General features: G+C 41.0%; 4 protein-coding genes across 8 annotated transcripts in view; 2 read left to right on the top strand and 2 right to left on the bottom strand.

Annotated features, from left to right (window-relative positions):
* Positions 1–2,373: 2,373 nt before the first annotated feature.
* On the bottom strand, positions 2,374–13,845 carry LOC111863577 (U3 small nucleolar ribonucleoprotein protein MPP10). 2 transcript variants are annotated; one of them, XM_033751113.1, is made up of 10 exons: positions 13,706–13,845; positions 12,203–12,567; positions 10,750–10,907; positions 8,353–8,525; positions 6,879–7,099; positions 5,937–6,121; positions 5,310–5,462; positions 5,034–5,142; positions 3,946–4,166; positions 2,374–2,644 (listed from the first exon to the last, which is right to left on the bottom strand). In XM_033751113.1, the coding sequence occupies exons 1-10, from the start codon at positions 13,774–13,776 to the stop codon at positions 2,489–2,491; spliced, it is 1,812 nt and encodes a 603-aa protein (XP_033607004.1). In that variant the 5' UTR covers positions 13,777–13,845; the 3' UTR covers positions 2,374–2,488. The 2 variants fall into 2 exon arrangements, with proteins under 2 accessions (XP_033607004.1, XP_023705791.1); XM_023850023.2 differs by having other exon boundaries at positions 12,113–12,567; positions 13,706–13,844.
* A 1,701-nt stretch (positions 13,846–15,546) lies between these two features.
* LOC111863576 (RNA polymerase II transcriptional coactivator) lies at positions 15,547–21,760 on the bottom strand. 2 transcript variants are annotated; one of them, XM_023850022.2, is made up of 4 exons: positions 21,654–21,760; positions 20,804–20,884; positions 18,829–19,009; positions 15,547–15,753 (listed from the first exon to the last, which is right to left on the bottom strand). In XM_023850022.2, exons 2-4 carry the CDS (start codon positions 20,867–20,869, stop codon positions 15,671–15,673), a joined length of 330 nt encoding a protein of 109 aa, XP_023705790.1. In that variant the 5' UTR covers positions 20,870–20,884; positions 21,654–21,760; the 3' UTR covers positions 15,547–15,670. The 2 variants fall into 2 exon arrangements, with proteins under 2 accessions (XP_023705790.1, XP_023705789.1); XM_023850021.1 differs by having other exon boundaries at positions 21,642–21,755.
* Positions 21,761–21,858: 98 nt separating this feature from the next.
* LOC111863559 (p53 and DNA damage-regulated protein 1) overlaps positions 21,859–25,154 on the top strand; it is a 6,466-nt gene continuing 3,170 nt past the window's right edge. Inside the window, exon 1 of the mRNA XM_023849985.2 lies at positions 21,859–21,943. Coding sequence (XP_023705753.1) covers positions 21,919–21,943 — 25 coding nt within the window. The 5' untranslated portion in view covers positions 21,859–21,918. The remainder of the gene's footprint in view (positions 21,944–25,154) is intronic.
* LOC111863558 (G patch domain and ankyrin repeat-containing protein 1 homolog) lies at positions 21,905–24,975 on the top strand. Of its 3 annotated transcripts, none has more exons than XM_023849984.2 (2): positions 21,905–22,106; positions 22,367–24,975. In XM_023849984.2, the coding sequence occupies exons 1-2, from the start codon at positions 21,919–21,921 to the stop codon at positions 23,019–23,021; spliced, it is 843 nt and encodes a 280-aa protein (XP_023705752.1). In that variant the 5' UTR covers positions 21,905–21,918; the 3' UTR covers positions 23,022–24,975. The 3 variants fall into 3 exon arrangements, 2 of the variants coding, with proteins under 2 accessions (XP_023705752.1, XP_023705751.1); XR_002842615.2 differs by having other exon boundaries at positions 21,910–23,087; positions 23,286–24,975; XM_023849983.2 differs by having other exon boundaries at positions 21,910–22,288.

The following is a 25,154-nucleotide window of genomic DNA, read 5'->3' on the forward strand; positions in this document are numbered from 1 at the left end:
GTAAGCGCCAATTCTCACAACCAGAAAGCCCAAGCACTGTAAACAATTACCTCTGATCTGGCCATATGAGTGTTCAAGCCTGCACTCACAGCTCAACTGCATTCCTATGAAATTTGTAACTTCAGAAACACTGGATACAATTCATAAAATTTCCCATGTCCCAAGTAACTAACTAACTGGATCTGGGTCCTTCTTGAAAAGCTACTAGTTGCTTAGCCACTCAAGAATTTCCCAGCATTTTATGAACCTTAAGGTTCATTTCTGTGTTCACAAGAGCCCACCACGGATTGCTATCGTGAGCAGGAAGAGTCCAGTCCACACCCTTCCATCCTCCTTCCTTATGATCCATTTGAATGTCATCATCCCATCTCTGACTATGTCTTCCTAGAAAAACTTTATATGCATGCAATATTCCCTGCCCATTTTTAACTTGTGTTACTTGAATAGGAATGGTGGCAAAGTGGAAATAAATTGATCAACTTAAATTTTAAGGCATTAAATTATAATTCAAAGGAAAGAGACCTATGAGAAGACCTGGAGCAAGATGAGGGAGGAGATGTCTAGCTGTAATTGCAGACACATATTCGGGAAGTGGTCGATTCAAACCTTAACTGAGACACCAGTTATCGTGACTGACATTTCTTGTAATTTTCTGTCCCTCCACACAAATGCAAGGACTGCACCTGGATTGGGGCCATGATGGCTTGCTCCAATCATTTCCACTTCGTCACCTGTCATACCAATATATCACCCTGATCTGACAGGAACACAAAGAAACCTACAGAACAAGACAGTTCAGCCAGGCACTGGAAGTGATCAAGAAGATTGGAAAGAGCTGGCAAGAAGTCAAAAAGGAAAAATGATGGGGAAGAGACATGACACTGGGGACTTCCCATCCATTGACCCACACAAAACAGGATAGCTGAAGAAATTGCTGCACACAAGAGATGTAAAGACTACGTACACAGAGTGGTTTATACTACGTGAACATTTTACCCTTTCCCAGAAGGCAGTGTGCGCTGACTACTCACTTCCCCCTGGACAACTTACCTCTAAGTCCTAACCACTGGCTTACAGGCTTACATCTCCGTATCCAGGCTAAAGGTAAAAAGAAAAGTTGTCCCCTTTGTTTAATTAATTAAGTACTACACCACGAAGGCATATGGGGGAGTGGAAGTGCAGATCCACATTTTCTTGACCTCAGCACTAGCTGGAGGTGAGTGCTCAGCCTTCTGTCCCTGCCAGTTTACCCCAGGGGAAAGAGCCTGCAGTACCCATTGAATAGGAGGCTGGGTGGGCCCCAGGGCCAGCCCAGACAATGTGAAGAAGAGAAAATTCTTGACCCTACCAGGACTCAAACTCTGACCACTAGGTCATCCAGCCCATAGCCAGTGGCTATACTGACTGTTCTATCACAGGGTGAGCAGCATAATATGTTGAAAATCAATTACAGTGCATGGGAGTGCCATCCTTTAACATATTGTGGCAAATAGGCCTGTTGCTAGGCAATGACCACAAAACAAATGACACCACGGCTGCTGCTAGGCAGCAGCCTGAGCCCAACAGTGGAAGCACTGCTGGAAGTGATATTTCCTATGTGATACACCCTGAGGCTATATCACAAAACCAACTGAGTTCAGTTCAGTGCAGTGCAGTGCAGTGCTATGTGGCAAGCTGGTTAGTTAGTGAGTTAGAGCAGTGCTTCTCAACCGCCGGGCCGTGGCCCAGTAGCGGGCCCTGGCATCAATTACACTGGGCCGCGAGAGGCTCTTCTGAAATTTGTCATTTTCATTTTCTAAGCATTTTTCATGAATAAATATTTTATAGTTAACTTAATGCATGAACTTTAACAAAACTGGAAAGGTATTTACGAGTAAATTTGTTGGGACTGGGCCCTCGTCTTATAAAGAAAGAACTTACTGGGCCGCGGTCTCATAAACATCTAGAACCACTGAGTTAGAGGACTGCTGCTGTTAGAAGCTGGTACCTGAGGCATGGGGATAGTAGGGGAACCAAAGTAAAGGGAATGTCCACTGTTGGAAGGTGTTACCAGGCAATGACTGGTGAAGACACAGCAGACTGAGAACACTTAATACATGCTATAGTGAACTGCAGTGTGTGTGAATTAGTGATAGCAGTATAGCTACTTCTAAGTGGTCAATTACTCCAATTACCAATCAAAACCCCATATAGTCACTCATACACATAACAATATACATGAATTCCATGCAACAGAAAACAAAACCAGAACATGGCAGGCCAGGGCTGAATCTGTTTCCTTTCCTGGTCCACTGGCAAAGAAGGGAACAGAGGCAGGAAGAGCTTGAGGTTCACTGGAAGGGTGGGGATGTAAAGACAGATGCCCACAGTTGGTTCATTCAACCAATTTAATTTATATACAGAAGTAACAACAAACTCGGCCTGCGTGATCGACCTGCTGTAAGTCCCGAGATGCTACAAAAGGAGCCAGTGTGATGCAAAACGCACATCACAACTTCATTCTCTTGGCAGACCTAACATCCTTCTGTTGACCCTGGCTGCTACCTGCAGTCTTCATCTTGATATGGCTCCTCACTTCATCCTGCAGACGGCTGAAGAATGCTGATGACGACCGAATGGCCTTTGCATGAGGCTTCTCAGCAACCTGCAGCATGGCAATACAAGAACATTAACATTTCACAGTTAGTAATCATCCAAAATTCCTGCACTAAACTGTGTGTGTACGCAGTGCAATTCACAATACTGGATCTCAGAGAGAAAGCAAGAAAGCTTCTTGTACTCACCTTCACTTCCTAACTTGTCCACGAAACACCTTGACGAGTGCTACACTGTCCCACAACTCATCTAGACATTAACAGCACTATCAGGCGGTGCTGGGGAAAACCTTCAATACCCATGCTTTTATGTGAAACTGACAATACCCATTTTTGGGATTGCTGTTATTATGGAAACAGCATTTATGTTCACTCACTCATGGAGCTGAGTCCTTCTTGAGAAGCTGCCAATTGTGCAGCTATTCAAGAATTTCCTACGATTTTATAGAACCCAAAAGTTCATTACCATGTTCAAAAGAGCCCTCCACTGGTCCCTATTATGACCAAAATCAATCCAGTGAATATCACCCCATCTTATCCAGTTTAATATTGGCCACCCACCTACATCTTGGTCTTCCTAGTGGTCTCTTTCCTTCTGGCCTTCCCACCAATATACCTCTTCTCCCCATTCATGTAACATGCCCTGCCCATCTCATCCTCAACTTGATCATTCTAATTATATTTGGCAAAGAGTACAACAGCATTTATGCAGTGGCTAAAATGCATACATGACATTTAAGGCAGATTTCAGATTGAGATCGAGCTGGTAAATGTGGTGCTTATTAAACTTTGCTGTTTGAAGAAAACACTCCCAAGGTTAGACAAACCAGAAACATACAGCCTGCTCATAGTGGCCTAGAGACTTCACCCTCTATATCTACAAACTACAGCAGATGATGTGAGGCAGCATTTCATTGTAACCTAAGCATTTCACAGCAACCTGCACAACATAAAACATGTGTAACCATACAGGAGGACATGGTCAAACCCATGACACTTCTGAATCTGTATTACATTGGCCTACTGCATGCTGGCAGTAGGGAATGAAACATTTCTTATTCCCTTACTTAGGGTGGGGTGGGACGAAGTTCCGGTACTCAAGTACTAAACTTCCTGCTGTGCCAAACCCAGACGGTAGATGAGAGAATGGAGCATCTGGTGGAATAAGAACTGGTACAGGAAACCCTGCCTCTGTGTAACTTTGTCTAGTAAGAAATCCACACAAACTGACCAGATTCTGAGCCTGCATGAGCTACGGTGCAGCCCAACAAACAGCTTAGTCATCACCAGTGATAAATAGAAATTCCTAAACTCTACAAGGAATTGGGACAGTCACGTCAGACAACTGTACCTGTGTCATGTTGCTGTTCTTTGTGGCTTTCTCCAGGTCTCGCAATGCCTGAGCCTTACTGTACTTGTTCCCCAGGCCTGGCCGCAACTTCTCAACTGCTCGTTCCCTCTTATCTCTGTCACGCTGTCGTTCCCTCTGTCTGACTTTCTTGTGTCGACGTTCTCTCTTCTTGTCAGAAGATGTACGCTCAGCCTTGCCAATCAAATCACCTTTCAGTCGACCTGTCATAAGAGAATATCAAATAAATATGGTACTCCTGCAGATGTCACAGGCTTTTTAATAACAATGTATCAACTATAAAAGATTACTTCTGTGTGTGTTCATTTGTAAGATTTGAGGTTTGCAAGCCACTGATCGTATCTTCTGCATGTGACACCATGCAGTTTGGTAAATGAGCACCTGCTGCTGCCTCACTCTTCAGGACAGAAGATGCAGACTCTGGAATATATCAGACTAGTGACTGCACCCTAAATCCTACAACCCCACTGTACGTAGCAGAAACACAGCTTCTCTCATACTAATATTTTCTCAGGTGATCAGGAGTGACAAACCAGCATTTCAGAGATCTCATGCATCTCCAACATCTGAGTCAATGTGGCCACTGATACATATATCAAGCCTGTCAAATCCATGCCTCATCCTGCTGGCATATTGTGGGGCAGGAGGGCAGCAGTCCTGTCACACAGTGCGCACGTGCATGCACATATGCACATCAGTAACACTTGATCATTCATATCAGCCCTGTTGATAGAGGTGGAGGATAACTCTGAAACCTTGATTTTAACCAAATGCTGACATGGCCGATTGCTTGGAAATATCTGAGTTACGTTTAGTCACCATTAAAGTATCAAATCCTTCATAAAGTATCTTTTTCCATGAAGTATATTTTTATATTTACATGGACTTTTAGTATCACACATTAATCACCAATTGAATTTCTCATTTCTGAGACCTCACAGTCCCTCCAACAAGCATAAAGTCCCACGAGTTGAGCAACAATTGTCTTAGACAACCTACACAAAAACTGAAACATTAAAAGAAAATGACAATGACTGCATGCGACCAAAACAGACATGACACATGGTTACCTTGCACCTCTTCTGGTGCTAGGAGGGCTGCATCACTGGTTGCCACAGGTGCGACCTCTTCCAGGCTAATGGCTGGTATGTTGCTGACAATCTTCACTTCTGGGGCCGGCTGCAACACAAAAACTAAGTATAACCTCTCATCATTACTTAGAGAACTTTGTACTGTACACAGAAATTAATACTAGTTTCGCTCGAACTATGGGCTGGACAGCCAGGACAAGACCTTGGAAGGTTAAGCTAAGGCTAAAATAAAGTTTTACTCGGCACTGCACTTACTGGTTTAGGTGTGAAATAGAAATTAGACAGTGCATCCAGCATTGAGAACACAGAAGCCATCATGATCCGCACTGTATGGTGTTCGGGTGGCTCCTCTTGTGGCTGCCCGTCCTGAGGAGCTGCTTCCTGCGCTTCATGCTGCTTAATGTAGTCCTGGTAACATCATGAACAAGAGCTTCTAAGCATGCCCAGTGGCAACAAGTTAATACCATATACAGACCCAACAGACTGTATTACAAAACAGCCATATACACGGTAAATTTTAGGGCTTTGAAAGATCAGACTTCGGGGGGGGGCTTCATATATCAATCCAAGAGGACTGTGACCATAATATTCACTGCCACAAGAAACCAAAAAACAGAAAATATGAAGTGTTTATTTTCAGCAGTGTAAGAAAGGAATACTTGCGCAACAGAAGTCTAAAATACTGAAGACACAGAATAAAAAGAAATGTTACAGTTTTTCACAGTGGAGGAAATCTCTAGCGACTCAGCAACTCTATAATGTACCAATGCCAGAACCCCTCAGAATTGTTTTCAAAGACTGTCATGTCAGCAAAAATGAACAACAGCCTCTGCATGTCTAGAAGCTGACTGCTAGCTCTGATGTGCAGTGTGCAACACTGACCTGCTCATAGATCCGGGCAAGACTGAGTTTGCTCTTTTCATGATCTAGAACAAGCTTCTTCTTATACTCGTTAGGGGTTTCCACAGGTTTCACTTTCTTTTCGACATCATCCCAAGCCCGATCTTTCACTCGCTGTCGGATAATGTCCTCCAGCTGCAATGTGGTCTGCTCTGTGATCACAGGGGCTGCAGAAAAAATGTTCAGTGACCACAACTTACTTTAACTTGAACCTACTGAATTCAACATCAAAAAGGGTACCATACTGCTGTTATGAACAAGGAGAAGATAAACATAAGAATCCTGCCTTCCGTCAAATGCTTCCATCTGCAGGTATGAAATGAGCATATATTACAGAGTTACACAACTTCTTCATTTGTGTTTATGTATAACTTGTGCTAACATAAATTTAAATTATCTAAAACTAAGGACACAAAGTAAAAGCTTACAATAGTTTCTAATTTGCAACATGAAAACAAAATACTTTGACTGTGACATACAGGCCCGTAAACACATAACTATGTAACTAACTAATGAAATGGTAATGCATTTCTGTGGCCTCTTCCTCTGGTCAGGTCAAACCCCACCACATTCTTGCCTGGCTCATGGTCGGGTCAAACCCCACCAGATTCTCACCTGGTCCCCTGGTCAGGTCAAACACCACCACATTCTTTCCTCATCACATGGTCAGGTCAAACACCACCACATTCTCACCTGGTCTCGTGGTCAGGTCAAACTCCACCACATTCTTGCCTGGTCTCATTGTCAGGTCAAACCCCACCACATTCTCGCCTGGTCTCATGGTCAGGTCAAACCCCACCACATTCTCACCTGGTCTCATGGTCAGATCAAACCCCACCACATTCTTGCCTGGTCTCGTCAGGTCAAACCCCACCACATTCTCTCCAGGTCTCATGGTCAGGTCAAACCCCACCACATTCTCACCTGGTCTCATGGTCAGGTCAAACTCCACCACTTCTTCTAGCAGCGAGTTCTGTGGCCGAGCAGAAGCAGAGACCTCGCCTTTCAGTTGCCAAGGCTTCTCTGCCAATGCCTGTTCCTCTAGATCGTCCAGCCTTGCCCGCAGACGCTCCTGCCTCCTCTCCAGACTCGACTTGGCTTCCTCTGCTTCATTCTCCTTGTCAAACATTCTTGCCTCATGAAACCTGAAACATATGACTGGATTCCCTTAAAACTCATACTCTGCTCTGAAGATGGCTGCAGTAGGGTAACCCGCTACGAGATGCACACAGCATGGGACCATATACTAATACTCACTACCATGAGAACCTCAAATCTCATATTAGGTTACGAGTTTCTCAACCAGTACAGCAGACTTCTTGACTGATATTCTACAGACACTTTGTGTGGATTCTGGGGTAACACAGTATTTTCTCCAGTATCCAGCACATCTCATATTTTAAAAGAAATTAAAAATAACCACGAAAGTGAATGTGTTTATGAAGCATACACTATACATGTTCTGAAAACTGCACACAACACATGGCGCAATGGAACTCGCTCCCTTCATTTATTTCCACTACTGCCATGTACTTTACAGGATGTGACATCTTGAAACATCAACATGAAGCAAAATAATGTTTCAACTACATTACAGTGGCACACTATTCAATACTACTTCCTCAAATGAAACATAAAGCTATGTGATATTAAAAAAGAAATATATTTACAGATAAAGCCCTCCAGCTGCTAGTGCTTTCTACAGCTTCCTCCAGTCTCTTATACAACTTTCACTAATGCCACCTTTCCTAGCTGCTGTACAATTCCTTCTCCTCCTGAAATTCTTTCAGTTTATTATTAATCATGAATCTCACAGACTGGCATTCACTGGAACACTGTGCAGGAAACACGTTGCCAATCTTGTCATTAATAAGCCTGCTCCCCAGTTGTTGGTTGCACTGGTTACAGGAAAGCGTGGACAGAGTATTCAGAAATATACACTGACACGCTTGTTCCCAAGTCCTTTCTGTTGAACACCATACTTAAGCTCACATTTAGTGTAGTACCATTAAATGACACACAGTCCAACTAGCCTCGAACCAACTGAACAGTTAGTCTCATGACTGATGAGCATGTAAGCATGACACACGGAACCAGCACTATATTCTAAAGATACTTAAACTGTACAGAAGGGTTCAGCCACATGCTGGAACACAGCCAGGGAGGAAACAGATGACAAACAATCAAAAAGGGAAGAACGTCAGAAGATAAGGGACGCTGGATACATTTCATCCACCGACTAGCATAAAATGGAAATGATGGAAGAGCAGGAATATGAGGACCAGCAGAAGACAATGGCATGAGCCAGCATGCACAGATGGGGAGGGGGGGGGGTTGTTGTTAGAGAACATTGTCAGCACTCCAGACTGAGTTTGTGAATGTCAGTCAACTTTCTCACCGAACTTTCTTGGTATAGATCTCCTCCTCTGCATCAAACTTCCCATCTGCTGCATCTTCATCATTCTCTCCCACTTCCATCCAGTCTGAGTCACTCTCATCCCGCAGGTTCTGGACCTCTCCACCTTCAAGAGGGGCATCAAAGAAGTCTCCATAGTGTGGACCCTCAGCCTCCTACAACCATGGCGCAGAAAATCAGATACCAGCAAACCAAAGTACAGCACAGGATACTGATGTCATTACATAAACAACAAATACAGGGTGGGGTGAAGAAACTTCCTTTTTGTTACGAGGCATTGTGAAGGGAGGAGAGGTCACAGAAAAGTGGGGATTGGCTCGGCAAACACAGCAGTAGCAGAAGTTTCTAATACCAGTCAGTAGGAATCATGAGGTGGACAAGTGAGCAGCGTGCGTTTGGAGGCAGTTCGACAGTCGGTGTTGAGATCTTTTTCGAACCAGCTCTTGAAGAAATGCATCTAGGAAATGTCTGGTTCCAACAGGATGGTGCCACGGCCCACACAGCCCAAGCTTCGATGACAGTTTTGAGGGCAAAGTTCCCCGGACGGCTCATCTCGCTTCAAGGTGGCATCCCGTGGGCAGCGCACTCACCTGGTCTAATGCCCTGTGATATTTTTTAATGGGGATACCTCAAGGCAGAGGTTTTTAAACATCGCCCCACAAACCTGCTTCAGTTGAAGAATGTTATTTGGCAGTAAGTAGCCCAAATTCCGGTGCACATGTTGGAACGTGCAGAGGGGAACTTCAGAAAACGGTTGCATCAGTGCATAGAGAATGGTGGCCACTGCCTTCAACATATTTTGTTTAAAACTACATGATTTAAAACTTTAAAGTATGTTCTTTCATTAGCTACACATAAATCTTGTCTAACACCAATAATTTTTCTTTTATTCGCCTTCAAAAAAAGGAAGTTTCTGCACCCCACCCTGCATATAAAATACACTCAACTCTCGATTATCCGAGGGTGAATAAACTGGTTTGCGGCTTAATCGGGGCTTTTTTGAGGCTTATATGTTGTTTAATATTCATTCACTTTTGTTTCACATGGTGAGTTGTAACACTATTTTCGCACTAGTGTGAACCGAGCTCTGCATTTTTTGGTCCCGTTATGCTAACACAATGTTCTATGGTAGGGGTGAAAGAATGCAACAATTTGTGGAAAGTTTCAAGGACAGATACACCGCCCCAGTTAGTATTGATCTTCAAGTGCATTAGCAAAATGCCAGGGTGTAAAAGGAAGCGTGCTGTGTCAAGTATTCAACAGAAACTCATGTGAGCCAGGCTTCAAAATGTTAAGCAGTGACGAAATCGTAAGTTCAGGGGGGGTGCAGCCAGAAGAGAGGGAAGAAAGTGAGAATGAGGAAGAGGTGGACAGTGCTGCTAGTAAGAAAATATGACATGGTGCTTCTCTTAATCATTTGGAATCCTTACTAGACTATCTTGAGAGTCAAGAGAACAGTTTATTAAGTGACAAGCTAATATTACGTAGGTTTCGTACGGATATCCTAAAAAGGAAAATGCCCTGAAAAAGCAAACGACAATATTAAAATTTTAAGTGTTAAGTGTGAATATTCGTAAAAAGTGTTGGATGTTGTTGAACACTGTGATTGAAATAACTAATTCATACTTCAGTGTAATGTAAAAAAGTATTAAATAGGCCATGAGGTGACATAAAAATGAGGTTGAATAAATTTAAATACAGGTAGGCCTATAGTATTATGAAGGTACAGTATTACAGTACTACTTTTAATAAAATTTGTCTTAACTGGGTTTTCGATTAATCGTGATTTCCATCCCCACCATTATCCCGGATAATCAAGAGTTGAGTGTAGTTGTATCTGTTAGATCTGAGATTCCCACAGTGATGACTATAAGGGGTACAGTCTTCTGAGATGTAATGCCATGGAGTTCAGTAGAAGTCCATTGACATTTTGCAGGAATGTAATGTCTCCACCCTCGGCCACTCTGCTTGTTGGTTTCTGGTCAGGCTGGAGGCAGAATGTTCCTGTGAAACATCAGTGAGCTCCTACTGGCCCGCAACAGATACTACAGGGGCAGTATCCCAAATCAGGCCATAACTGCCTCTGTCCATGTCTTCTTCAATTTATTATTCACAACCATGTTGCCTTCATTTCCAGGGTACAGTGCAGACAGCTTCCTCTACAATGTCAGTACCAACCTAGCAGACTAAATGGAGTCACATCCCAGAAGACCACAAGATTATGAACTAGCAGTATCATTATATACACAATAAATAAATGGACTGAGAAACCACTTTAAAATTTCTTCAATTTTACATGTTTTCATTCAAATCTATCAGACATAAAACAAAGATGGCAGTATGCCTACATGTGACGGATCAAAAGGAACAGACTCCTACTTCATCAGTATCATCATCCAATGGCTGAAATAAGTCAACAGATTCATCGCTGCTGCCGCTGTGTTGGCCTGCCTCACGCTTGTCCTCATGCTCCAGGAAACACTCCAACTCGCTCAACTTGAAGAACTGATCATCCACTACTGATGGACAGCGCTGCACTGCAAGACACGACACACAACCCTGAGAGCCACATGGCTACCCACAAACCAGTCAAATATTTTGGTGCCCTAATCTCTGCATCAACAACAGTCGCTTGGCATGGAAACAATTTCTAGCCTCCTTCTGCAAACCTTCAATTCATAACCAAAACTAAACTAGTGTAATGCACAGTGAAAATTCATCTGGAAGTCTATTCCTTTGTTACTGTATACACCTTAAACATTTAACATTATGTTTCAAACATCAATGCAAAGTGATACTGCTTATAATGGTTGTCACAATCTTCTTGTGCTCGTGCCAGTGACCTTCTCAAGCAAATAGGCCCACATACACACTTTTATGTGTACAGAATTCTTACATACACTGTATCAACTATAAACATAATTTAATGATAACAGGAAAATCATTAACTGGGGGTCAAAGGCTGGTAAACGGCTCTGGTGGGGTGCACTGATGCCGGTAAGTGCACACCATTAAATACCAGAACACTCCTTGTTAAGTGGGGCTCTGCTGGCAAATTGTAGCTCCCTTGCCTCATTGTGACACCTGGGCAACACACTCTGGGGTGCGAGAACAGATGTCACAGATGGAGCGGGATGAACGGCGGGTGTCTGGCACCTTCAAACAAGACTCTCTGGCTAAAGAAAGGAAACCCTCTACAGAAAAACCGAGGGGGGGGGGGGGCTCTTTAGACATGGTGAAGCCAACTCCTCTAAGACAGGAAAACATTGGTTACGTAAAGGCTAACAACTTCTCCCCAGAAAACATTACTTGTTCAGAAACCCGACAAATCCTGCCAGACTGCTTAAATGGAGAACAAAGGCTGAAGACAGACAAGAAGGACGGAAACAGTGAGGGAAGAAAAGGTTAAACTTAAAAGGACCGTACAGCCAGAGGAGGAGGAGAAAATCATTATCTTGATCCCTCACCTCCTTGCTCCTCTTCCTCATTGCCTTTACATCTTTATCTCTCTCCCTCTTTTGTTCCATACTTCTCCCTTTCACTTGCCAATTGTATCATTCTCACCTTTACAGTAAAATGGTTTAAACAGTACCCCCCTCTCAAAAATTCAGAATCACATGACCTACACTGCTGAAAGAGTATCACTGTATAACCTATAAATGAATCAACTGATCAATCAATCAATTAATACAAATCAATATATATCCCTGGACAGTGAAGAGAACACAAAAAACAAACTGACCTTTGGATTTCTTTATCACAGGTTCCATGAAGGCCGACATATCTGTCTCACTGTCTGGAGCTGATGCTAGGCCATCATCTGTCTGCTGACCTTTGGATTTCTTCATTTCGGGTTCCATGACAGCCGATATATCTGTCTCACTGTCTGCTGCTGATGCTAGGTCACCATCTGTCTGCAACTCCCCATCATCAGTCATGCTCTCTTCACTCTTCAGTATAAAAGGAAACTTCAGCAGATATTTCTGAGCCACAAGGGTTGCCACATCGGACATCAAACCTTGACTCCGCCCCTCATTCTGTAGCTCCAGTTCCTGCCAGATCTGTTCCTCATCAAACCCTCGTATAATCAATTCTGGTAGAGCATCACCAGATGGCAGGCCATCCTCCATACACTTTGTGAAGTCATAGAGCACCTTCAGGAACTCCCTCACATCCGCAGCAACACTATCCTGAACACTGAACCAAATAACAACAGTTACGTATTGTTCTATGTGATCTGATGCAGGTTCCTTTGAAACATTCATACCTACATACCATTTCACATGGCATCAAATACTGAAAAAGAGTAACTGTCATTATATGAACTGTTCAATCAAAGGAGAAAACAAACAGATCCAAAGTACTCAGAATCAGTCTAAAAATTAATGTCTAACACACATTACATTACATTTTACATAATCCTGTACACATTTTAAAATATAACAGTTCACTGCACAATGGCAAATGACTACAAACAACAGAATTCACATCAACAAAAAGAAACATAACTGAAGACATCATCGAATAATAACAAATGTATCATAAAGTTAACAAGACAGAGTTGTCTCTGTGCCAAAAAGATATATCGTTGAGTGGAGGTACAGTTCCATGCATTCTTAACTTCAGCACTTGAAGGAGATAATGAAATGAATGGGAACGGATGTGGATGTAAACAATCATGTCCTGATCTGAGGTAATGCCCCCAATTTTTACCTAGAGGAACTGAGGAAAACCATGAAAAACCTGTCAGGACAGTTGGTGTCCCAAACCAAGACTCCAACTGGATACCTCTCATATACTAGTCAGAACGGTCACCATTTCAGACACCATTCTCCGTTATTCAAAAAGAAGTTTGGCTTCTAACACTGGCCTATGCTAACCACCTCATTACAAAAGCAAATTGTAGTAAAATCTCTTTACATTCTGCGAGGCGCTTCTACCAATATAATAATGCATGATAACGCGAGATCTTCCTCACTGGGGTTCATTAAAATTCCAAGTTTGCGAATTTCGTCGCAAATTTTGTGGACGAAAACAAATCGCTGAATGAGATGGGTATGTAGATTCTTCAACGTTCTGACGATCGTCTATCAGTTAAGACATCGTTTCTACATTTAAAACAAATGAAGCTGCTTACACTAAACATATTTCAAATATATACTTTGGCACAGAAATATCATTTGCTTAACATCTGTCACCACTCAATTGTGAATGAAACAAACTCAACATAAGACATTTGCTATCCACGAAAATATAACACAAACATGTACATTCAATGATACCTGATACTACACAAAAGCTTATAACTGTTACGAATGGAGAATTAACGTCATACCTCAAATAATCTTCAGGTTTCTTTGTTAAACGTTCGAAAATTGGTAAGAAATCATTTAAAGATTTTGCCATTGCGAGTAAATAAAACACATGCGCGACAGCCTCAACAGCACAGCGCCATTTTATATTTTCATAGTAGGTAGGTAGTACACGGATCGCTAAGCAGATGACTTTTAATTGGTGATCCGTGTTTTTCTTTTTCTTTGACAGTAGATGGCCAGTGGGCCTAAGCCTACCTCAGTGAAATTGTCTGTGCAGTTCGGTTCTTATAGATCTTACAACCCTGGTTTAAACAGTTTATATTTTAAGTCTGTTAACAACAATATCCGAGACTTCAGTGTGTTTCCTGAGGATGGAAATATCCAGTACCCAAAACGTTGTATTCTCTTAATGCTTTTAGAATACTCGATGATGCAGAAAGTCTAAAAACCCAACTCCATTAATATCTCTCAATTGTGAATTTATTAAATGTTTATAAAGTTTTTTTTATGTAGTTCAGATTTGTTATAACTTACTTCATGGAACCAAGCCCTTCTTGAGAAATCACCAATTGTACAGCTACTCAAGAACAACCCAACATTTTATGAATCCCAAAGGTTAATTATTGTTTACATGAGTCCTCCACTGGTTCCTATCCTCAGCCAGATCAACCAGTTCATATTACCCAATCCTATCTGGGATCCATTTTAATACTATCCACCCACCTATTCCTTGGCCTTCCTAGTGGCTTCTCCTCCTCCTGGTTTTCCTGCCAACACCCTATACATTAGATCTAACATATTATTTTATTATTATACATTTACTTTTGTGTAATTTTTTCAACTGAAGTTAAATTACAACTTTGTTTAAAGTTAGTTTTCTTTTGGATATTTCCATTTTTTGCACTCCCAAAATATTTGTCTGGATACCATATTTTCAAAGACTTTTTGATCTTTTTATGTGTTCAAGTATGAGCATCTGCATTTTAGACAGAAATAGTTGCATACAAAATATACATTAATAGACAGGATGCTTAAATAAAATAGAGGGAACACATGAAAATGAGAACACCCCCCCCCAAGAAGAGGAAATGGTGACAAAGAGGCAGGAGAGAACTGTGTGTCTGAAAACATGGAACTAATGAAATAACTATAAAATGTTAAAAGACAGAAAGTCATGGATGTTTTAGTAACAAACAGAAATCCCTATTTAAGGATTATTTTGGGAGCAGTGTATATTTAACACTAGGGCTGCGTCCACACAAGTGCACAAAATGCATCCGTTGTAGAAATAAACAGGAGAGGCCAATGCTATTTATTTCTTTGTCTCTATAGATCATTGTTACATGATATATAGGACAAGTCAGTTACTGTACATTGGCTGATTACAATAAGAGAATAAAGTTACAATACTTAAAATTGTTTACAGTAGATTACAATAGTTAAGATTTCATACAGTGAGAGATGGAATCCATATTAGGATGCTCCATTGCAGACAAAAAACTATGCACCGCATTCTGCAACTGTGTGGTGTCCTCAGCATCGTCCATCATAAAGTATGTTCGTTACAACGGACACAATTTGTGCGCTGGTGTCGCCCCAGCCTAAACTGAGGAAAGTCTTATATGGAGGAAATTGTTCACTGAAATTTACGTTAAATGGACGAAAGCCTTATATCAAGGTACATTAACTGGAGATTCCACTGTGAAATGTGAGAACTCCTTTAAAGGCAGAGCTGAGAGCATGCAGAAAGGGGTTGTTGTATGGCCGCCACAGCTCAGCATGATGACCAAAAAGATCAAACACACCTTCATCACAACGAACAGAAGGACTGCTGCATGGTTCATGTCATGGAATGCACAACAATTCTACATCTGGTACTTTAATCACAAAATTAACACATACATTTTGAAAGTTACATTAAATGAACCTGAACTTTCATCAGATGTACTGTAAACACACATAAATATTCACACATGCGCACATGCTCAACATCTCTCCTTGATAGCATCATCCACCTCACTTATTATTTTCTTAAGCTTCTGCCACTGGAAGGTCGTGAGGCTGATACCTGCAGCAAGCACAATAACCAAGGACTGTTAGTGTCTGTCTCAGAACAATATGTGATGAAGAAAGCAGTCTTCTGGGATTTGGCACCGTGTATATGTGGTGTTAACCGACGTTTCGGAGGAACGTATCGCCCCCATCTTCAGGGTTGAAGAAAAAGTATAAGTAAATCTGCNTGATGGTTCCACAACACAACTCTGACTCACAACTAAAGAACATTTAGCCACAGTGCATTTAGGCATCCTCCCATAGCGTCATTCCACACTAACACTCTGTACCCCACTGTTTCCTCCGATCAAACTAAATGTCCAGCCAGCATAGCCACCTTAACCTTTTCATAGCCATACAGTACTGCAGTACTGCTTATACATTGGCTTTTGTTATCACGTTAACTTTAGGGCTCGGTGGATGCTGGCAGATAAAGCACCACACAAAACTGAAAAAGCTTCTAGATCATAAATATACTATGTTAGCCATCCTGCAAAAATTATGAAGTGTAAAACGAGCCAGCAATGGGGTCTGCTATAGCAGATAAAAACAAATCAGTTAAAGTGGTCAGTCTCACTATCTTAACACTTTGTGGACTGGCGATTTAAATATTTAAATCACCCTGAGGACCGGCATTTTTAAACCTACTACCCTAACTTGTGCACTGTTCACTTTAAAAATTAATATCAAATTTCCTAATTAATTTTACGAACTAAAATTTTTGGAGAACACTTTCCAATGCTCCTAGAAGTGCCTGAGAGTGTGATATTTCTGGAAACATTCCCCTTTGTGAAGAGGCATTAGAGAGAACTTGCAAATGTAGATATGTTCCTCTTTTTGTGAACTGTGGAAACACAGCATTGCCTAGAAAGACGCTTCCCCTTGGAATGTTCACTCTTCACAATTTTCACGAGGGTATGTTTCCACATATCACCCGAGAGTCGCCCTGTGGGATCCACATGAGGCTTGCGTGGGGTGGGATTGGATGGGCACGGTCGCACTAAGTCTGTGTCTGACTCTGGTTCTGCCACCACCATCTGGTCTGTAGCCCAGGGCTTTGCCACATTCATCAGAAATGCTTTGTATTTCAATTTTGAATCAGGGTTTAGATTTTTGTGATTTTTTAAATTTTTTTTACTGTCCCTGCAATATTACTCCCATTATTGTTGGAGCTACGGTCACTTTTACTGTCTGTGGCCACAATTCTTTGCTCTCCCCTTTCACTGCTGCTCTCTCAAACACCCTAACTACGCATCTCACAAGGCAGGTCAGCTGGCTCATCGGAAAAGAATCTGTCCTTGTCCATACCCCAACACTAACTACTAGCTGATACATACAGCTTGAAGAGCAACAAAGCATTATCGCTTATAGTGGCTTAAGAAAACAGCGAGCTCAACTTACTGATAAGTAAGCGAATATTCCAGAGTTTTATTACGCCACTGTGTGCAACTTGGGTGGTGCCAGAGAGATGTATAGCGTGTTGCAACTTATTGTGTTTTAAAAACCTGTTAACAGGTGAAAGGTCCACCATGTTTAAAAGTGAAAAATCTTTTAAATAGTGCGCGGTCGGCAAAGTGTTAATGACACCATCTAACATGTGGTCACAACATTCTAAAATTATGGCTCAAATAGCTCAGTCAGTATAGTACCTACAGTACAGAATGCAATATGAATCAGGGTTCAATTCCCAGTAGAAAGGAATTCTTCCCATACTAGCTCTGGGGCATACCCAGCCTTCTTCTGCCAAGTGGGTACTGGGGGCAATTTCCATGGGCCATGATGCTGACATTAATATGTGGGAAAACACCTCAGTACACCCACATCTAAAAGGCACTGTGCATAACTGAGCATTATTTAGACCAAATTAAGAGACAACCGTAAAATTGCTATTACACACTGCAGAACTTTGTGCCTCTGAGAATGTGATCCAGTAATTATACTTCTTTTACCTTAGCAATATACTGACGATAATTTGGCATCTTTCTGCTGTATTTGAACTTAAATGCAACATCAGTAACACTGCATATTCTCACATGCCCATCAACATACAAAAAACAAAACACAACAGCTCATGTCCACCATAACAGGTTTAAACCAGTGGCTTCTAAAAACAAGCAGCTGATCTAACAGATCTCCAGAAAACTGGCTAATCAAGTGAGGTAAAATAGTCAGATTACAATCTTCTGGAATGTGGAGCCATATAATTTGCTAAGTACCAAAAGGGCAAGCACAAGTTGCCATGACAATGAGTAATTCCACTCCCCTCCCAATCAGAAAAGATACTGTTCTCAACCTTTCAGGACCACTCACAGGAACTGCGGAGTCACTCACTTCAGATTACAGAGCCAGGCACGGATACCAACACTTACACTGCTGCAATATGAACAGGTCATTGGAAATTATTCTTTAATTTAACAAAAGCCCCTCAAAAGGGCGCCATGTTGTCACATGCTGTGGCACTGGTCCTGCCTCATGATGGTTTCTCCAACTTACCCTTTCCAGCTAAGCCCTTTCAAAGTCTGCTTTCTTCTCCTCTTGCCCTTCCCCCTGCCATTTCCCCACTTCTCATTTATTCAGTTTATGTCTTCCATCATCCACTGAAGATTTTTTTCCTTTTTCCCCCTTTCAAATGAAACAGCCGTTCTGAATGCCATGGGCTCACACTGCTCCATTCATAGCCCCAGTCCCTGTATCACCTTACTATTGGCTTCCCACAGCTCACTCCCCCGCCCTAAAGATCGAGGCAGCACATCCCTCCAGAATGTAGTACCACACACCAGATCATAATGGTGATATCAATATGACATGACACGACACTGTCAATATCTAGTCTCTGCAGCATGATTTATGAATTGAAAGGGATCTAGAAGGAAACGCTTGGCCTAACTGAGATGCTGTCCTGGAATCTTCCTGCAGGAAATGAGGAAAACTGAGATAAACCCCATGATGGTTAAGTATCCTGGCCAAGATTCATTCCGAGCACCTCCTGAACAGCACTGTATAACAATCTGTTCAGTAATATTAATATCAAAACATAACATGACTAACTGATCACAGTATTTTATGTAATTATTCCAGCATTCACACCCACCTTTCTTTCCAGGCTTCAAGTCTCCATCTGAATCGTAGTACTCACGGATGTCGATATATACAGTCCCCCTGTACTCTCGCACCTTTACAAATCGATTCTTCTCAAGAAGCCACGACGGTTCTTCTTCACTCTTAGAGCCAGATGTATTTGGCTTTGCCTTCTTTGAAGGTGGAGGAGTAACCTGCCAATTAGAACACATGACTTCACTCTCCCTCTACATGTTTCAGTCCACAGCTTGAAAATTACAACCCAGAATTATACAACTTTGTGAATCTCCTCAGTCCAAGACAACTATGAAATATTCCCTTACATAAAAAGTGTCAGAATCTCAATCACCATCTTTCAAGAACGAAACATACAAAGAGAGTTTCATCCATTCTGTATCTATATTTACGAACCACTTCAATATTACACTTCACATTCCTAACTATATTTGTTATTACAATCAAACATAAAACTGGATAAAGATTTTGTGGAACTGCCCTGTTGGTACTTACTGATTTACATAAAACTATCAGAACAAGATTGCTTTACACTTTCAGTGTCCTACATTAGGTTGCACTTGTATCACTCTGACTTTAAAGGTTCACTTGACTGCCACCTTAACAGACTGGCAGTGTGACAGCCTTCAGTAGCACAACACACATACCATATTTCATGACATTATATTAAGTGTTTCATCTATCTAATGGGCTCTCACACACGCATAGAACATCAGAAGCCTACCTTTAAATAGGAAAGCCAGATGAGTGTGAGTTAGCAGTTAGCCTCATTCAGTGTTGTCTCATCATGCACAACAGATTCCCCTCAACATGTAAAGTTGAGTGACTTCAGTGTTATTTTCATGCACAGATTACCAAAAAAAAAAAGTTATTGAAAACGTTCTACTGCCCCCCTTTTTCTACGGAAAATTGCATTTCTCGTTTGTTGGATTTGAGGTTCTCACAACAGAGCGTGTGAAGGGCGGTGTCTCCATGGATGTAACACCATCAACGCTGGTAGACATTACTGCCCAAGACTTAAGGGTCAAACAACAAAGGGGCAAGCAGAGGGATCTTTCTCGACAATCACTTTGAATAACATGAAAACATAAAATATCAGACAGATTCAGGCAAGACAAAAATGAAAATGGAGGTAGCAGGATCCCCACAGAAAGTTGGAACCGATCCACCAGATTATATGGCATCACATAAGAGAAGCAAAATCTTAACACTCATGAACATGAGAATATTAAAACTCAGATTCATTTTGTGATGCTGACGTTATCATGCAACCAAACACAATACTCAAATCATTTTCACTTGTATGATACACAGTTTCATCATACAAAATTCATGTATTACTAATGAATTGAAAATATGAACCTCGCATATGCTAACTTAAACTACACAAACAGGACAGAACCTGCGTAAACTAAACCAACAATCCCTAGTCAAATGTGAATACAAAAGAATCAACCTGCAAATTAGCAATGTTCATCCAATACTGGGATCACACAGAACATAAAGTATGTTACACAGATTATAATCTCTTACTTAATTCAGTACAATTCATACAAAACCAAAGCAAAACATCTGCATCCTCAGTGTTAGACAGCAACACTTCCATAATACTTTTAAAGGAGTTGCAATTCAAATTTTGTTAATACAGATAGAAAAAGAAACAATCATAAATATTCTGCCATGACAATGACAATAAGGATACTGAGATCACCATTAGAATTAAAATTTATTGGAAAGAGACCTATGGGATGGCTCAGAACAAGACGGTACAGCCACGTACTGGAAACCATGAAGAATAAGAGGAAAATATGGTAGAAATCATAAAGGACAGGTGAGAATTAAGATACTGGAGTCTTTTTGATCAATGCCAGAAACAAAATTGCACTGCCTAGGTAACACAAATAAAGACAGTGCAAATCTGGAAAAAGAAATATCCACACATAAGTACTGTTATCGAACATCCATGTACTCACATCGTCAGGCCCTGAATCTGATGTACTTTCAGTTTCTTCCTTCTTCTTCTTCTTGTCCTTCCCCATGACAGATACAGATGTCTGGGTGTGGAATAATATAATACATTTAGAAAATACATGCCTCATAACACACATTCTACATTTATATTTACATATTTACACAGATTCTTAGTTCCGCTGATCAGTCACTCATATCTGCTGTGTTATGGTCAGCTTTTTGGCTTAGTCTACCACCAGGTAACAGTGTGATAGCACTCCTTTGAGTCTTCAGCTGACACATTACTCAACTATACACATAACATGTCTGGCCAAAATTATAAAATACTTCATATGCATACATAAACGAGAAAAAACAAAACTTTTGCAATTAAACACTTGATTGTGGTCTGCTAATCATTCTTTTGTGATACAAATTCATCCACACAATTAAAAAGTGTAGGTCAGAACGAATTATTTTAATCGGCTAAAAAGCGGGATAAAGCTGCTCTTCTGCTTTACCAGGCCATTTAGGCAGATCTGAGGGTGGAGTTATAGACCTTCATCCAGACATTAAATGGAGATATGTTATCTCTTTAAATCCCATTTCATACTATTCACTGTTTTCTTGCTTAGTCTTCGACCCTACCGATGGCAGTAGCACGTTCTTCTGAAAAGTCTGTGAACTTCCACCGGACTAAAAGGCGTCACAGTACCCAAACTTTATTTTCCTACTGGGTATTTATTCTGTTTTTTCTAACGAGCCTCACTGTACATTTTATCCCATACATTAAACATCAATAATTCATTTCCTCAATCAGTTAACGATATAATAGTACGGGAACTAATTAACTTACATTACCTCGATTCTTACCAACTCACTCCTGCTCTAGAGATAAAATATGCGATTCTCCTAAGCGTCGTATTTATTAGCGCGGTTTCTGCCAATACAACGCCATATCGCACTTCACTTTTCTCACTTCTCTGTCTTCGTTCAAGAATGTTGCCACGTAATACGTTGTTCAGAGGAAGTCAAAGAAGTAATGTACTCTACTAGTGCCTGTGAAATAATCAGCGATTAAACCTCAACCTAGTGAATTTTAGAACAAGAGCGAATACCTGAACGCACCTGGTTGTAAATGGGAATGGCGAAACTAGTAGCTGGTGAGTGGAAAGAAAATTTTGCAGAATCAAATGTAGAATCTCGTGTGGTGTTGCAATGGCTTTACATCCAGATTGGAAAGCTCCTTCAACTGTTGATTTTTCGTGGAAACAGTTTGTTAGGGAAGGTTGTTCACAAATCGAAGAAGATACAAAGAACAAAAAGGTAAAATCAGGCAATCATTTAACTGGACAAGAAGCGAAATATATTTATGAGGAAATTGTCGGTTCAGATATTTATCCTGAAAACAAGCCAACGATAAGCTCAGGACACAGCAAGAAAACAAGTGCTTGTGTTAATTCTGTAGAACCTTGTGTAAGGATAAAGAAATCCCAAGACAGAGCAAGGTTAGTGAATGCTCTCATGAGGGAGGCTCAGAGAAACCGCGTTGCCGAAGTGACTGCTTTACTTTCCGCCTGTTGCAGTGTTAATGTGACGGACCAGTATGGGTGGACTGCACTTATGTCTGCAGCTTGTGCTGGTGCCGTGGAGGTTGTGAAATTCCTCATCTCCTGTGGAGCTGATGTAAGTCTAAGAGACAAGAGTGGGAACACTTGCCTGTCTCTTGCAAGAAGAAACGGCCACCATGAAGTCGTGCAGGCAATCACAGAGGGCCACAGGCAGACTGAAGCAGAGAGTCAACCATCTCAAACTAGGCATGTTGAATTTTACTGTGAATCATGCAAGCAGAATTTTCATAGTACCAGCAGGGAGCAGCATGCTACATCCACAGTTCACCTCTTCAGCTCTAGGCCACAGGTTGCAGTACCAACTATGTATGGCATTCCAACAAGTAACAAGGGGTACCAGATTCTTCTTAAGCGGGGTTGGGACAGGGAGAAAGGGCTTGGACCTGATGGATCAGGGCATAAGTTTCCACTGAAGACAGTGCTGAAATGTGACAGGAAAGGGTTTGGGGCTGACACCAAAGAGAAGGCACGAGTGACGCACTTCAAGCCGCATGCCTTTCCAGTGGAGCAGAAGACAAACACTGGCAGTAGGCGCAAGAGGGAGGCACTGCGCAACAAGGAGCGCAGAAAAGAGCAGGCATTACGACGGGAACTGGGAGACATGCTCTGAAATCTGGTGCCTAAGACTAGAGTCTTGAGTGTACTACATATATTGGCATAGTTTCTTTCTCTGAAGGTTTGTGACTATGGTCAATTCCTTATATGGGTATTGTATTGTACATGTTCCATTGTCTGTGCTATATTTGACATAGGCTGATGTCCGAGATCTGGTTTGTACAACACAGTGTGTATGAAATACACCAGAGACAGTGAGAAATATAATGTTTATGTAACTGATATATAGCGTGTTTGATTATCATGTATTTCTCTTTAGGCATTGCAGGGGAAGACTGGCTCTCTCAGCTTCTGTGCTCCGAGACTGAGATGATATATATAGCCACAGCAGACAAGACTTCGATATTTGGACTGATCAATTTTAGATAGTGGGAATGTAGCCTAGGGAACATGTTGGAAAATAGGAGCTGTAAGCGTAGAACGGCCATTTAGAATGAAATGCAAAGTGTTACCATTTTCTGTTCAAGGTTTCATGCTAATGACTCTCCCTTTCTCCTGTATTCGTTACCAGTGCCACTTATTATCGAATGCCATCTCCCACCAATAACACACAACATAGCTGACTCACATGTATACTGTGTAATTTACATATGTATGCAGCATGTTAATGAGCAAGGGTTCACGGCTGTCATAACATAAATTTGCATAATGACAGCGATCAATGTTACACACATAAAACTTCTTTGTTATAAATGTAGTTAGTATACATTAGATAGTACTGTGATTGTGAAAGAAAATAATTTTCAGATGTTGACAGATGTACACATTCTGAAGCCCTCTGAATACAGAAAAGCAGGGTTTTCAAATACAGCCTGAGTGTCTCCACATACATGCACCTTACTTGAACAATTGCGTCCTTATTGGTAATTAGTGTTTGACAGTATCTGTCGTATATTGGTGCCCAGTGAACGTGAACATTCTAGGTCCAAGAAATAAAATGATTTTCTTGAAAACAGCTCTACCAGTTGTGATCAAATTTCAGCAACTTTCCCAAATAAAAGTGCACAGGTGGTACTTTGAGGCCCATTATGGTACACACAGTAGAGACCCAGATGCAAAATGTTCATCTGTCAAAGCCAGCTTTAGTAATTAGATGGGCTTCACTGTTGTTCATTATTCAGTAACACAGCTCCATTGAGCAACAGTCAGCTTCATTTCCAAGGTAATGTAAATAAGGTAAACTGTACATGAGGAAGTATGTCCAGCATCTTTGTGTTTGTGTGTATATATGGCTTATTTAAAATCATAATTATCATTATCATTTAAATCATAGATGCATATAATTCAGAGACTCCAAGAGAAAAGCGCAGTGATATAGCTGATGTTTTCCAGAATTATTTTCTCTCTGTAGTAGATAAAATAAGATCTAATATAAATAGGAATGATATTCCTGATAAGAACTGTATGGACTACCTTTTCAAAGCCTTTAAGAAACCTTTTCCAAAACTAGATCTGAAACGGACATCGACTAAGGAGATTGCAAAAATAATCAAAGATCTCAAACCTAAAAATTCATCTGGATACGATGAAATCTCCCTCAAAATACTAAAAATAAGCTCTCCATATATTGTTGCCCCATTAAATTATATTTGCAACAGAGTAATCTTATCAGGTAAATTTCCATCTCGATTGAAATATTCCATAATAAAACCAATTTATAAGAAGGGTGATAAAAAAGATATTAAGAACTATAGACCAATTTCACTATTGACATCCTTCTCAAAAATATTTGAGAAAGTTATACTAGCAAGATTATTAGAACATGTCGTTAATAATAATATATTATCTACAGATCAATTTGGGTTTAGAAGTAATTCCTCCACTCAGAAAGCCATATTTACTTTATTAAAGTACATTCTACAAGCATGGAACAGCAAGTCTGTGGTGGGAGGTATATTCTGTGATTTAGAAAAGGCATTCGACAGTGTTAATCACGATATATTATTGAAGAAATTAGAATTTTATGGGATTACTGGAAGTGCTAACTTGTTAATGAAATCATATCTTAAAGACAGATATCAAAGAGTCCTTATTGAAGAGAACTCTGTAAAAGTTAAGAGGACCTCAGAGTGGGGTAAGATCAAACACGGTGTTCCGCAGGGGTCAATTCTTGGACCGCTGCTTTTTT

Source organism: Cryptotermes secundus, unplaced genomic scaffold, assembly GCF_002891405.2.
Source record: "Cryptotermes secundus unplaced genomic scaffold, Csec_1.0 scaffold184, whole genome shotgun sequence".
NCBI lineage: Eukaryota > Metazoa > Arthropoda > Insecta > Blattodea > Kalotermitidae > Cryptotermes > Cryptotermes secundus.

Coding starts and splice junctions, on each gene's coding strand:
- LOC111863577 (XM_023850023.2), bottom strand. CDS start 13,776: ATGGCAAAATCTTTAAATGATTTCTTACCAATTTTCGAACGTTTAACA. Junction 8,526..10,749: donor TGGATGATGATACTGATGAA/GTAGGAGTCTGT, acceptor CCATGGTTGTAG/GAGGCTGAGGGTCCACACTA. Junction 4,167..5,033: donor AGCACCAGAAGAGGTGCAAG/GTAACCATGTGT, acceptor CTCTTATGACAG/GTCGACTGAAAGGTGATTTG.
- LOC111863576 (XM_023850022.2), bottom strand. CDS start 20,869: ATGGGGAAGGACAAGAAGAAGAAGAAGGAAGAAACTGAAAGTACATCA. Junction 19,010..20,803: donor CAGATTCAGGGCCTGACGAT/GTGAGTACATGG, acceptor TCTAATTGGCAG/GTTACTCCTCCACCTTCAAA. Junction 15,754..18,828: donor CTTGAAGCCTGGAAAGAAAG/GTGGGTGTGAAT, acceptor TGCTTGCTGCAG/GTATCAGCCTCACGACCTTC.
- LOC111863558 (XM_023849983.2), top strand. CDS start 21,999: ATGGCTTTACATCCAGATTGGAAAGCTCCTTCAACTGTTGATTTTTCG. Junction 22,289..22,366: donor AAATCCCAAGACAGAGCAAG/GTTAGTGAATGC, acceptor CGCCTGTTGCAG/TGTTAATGTGACGGACCAGT.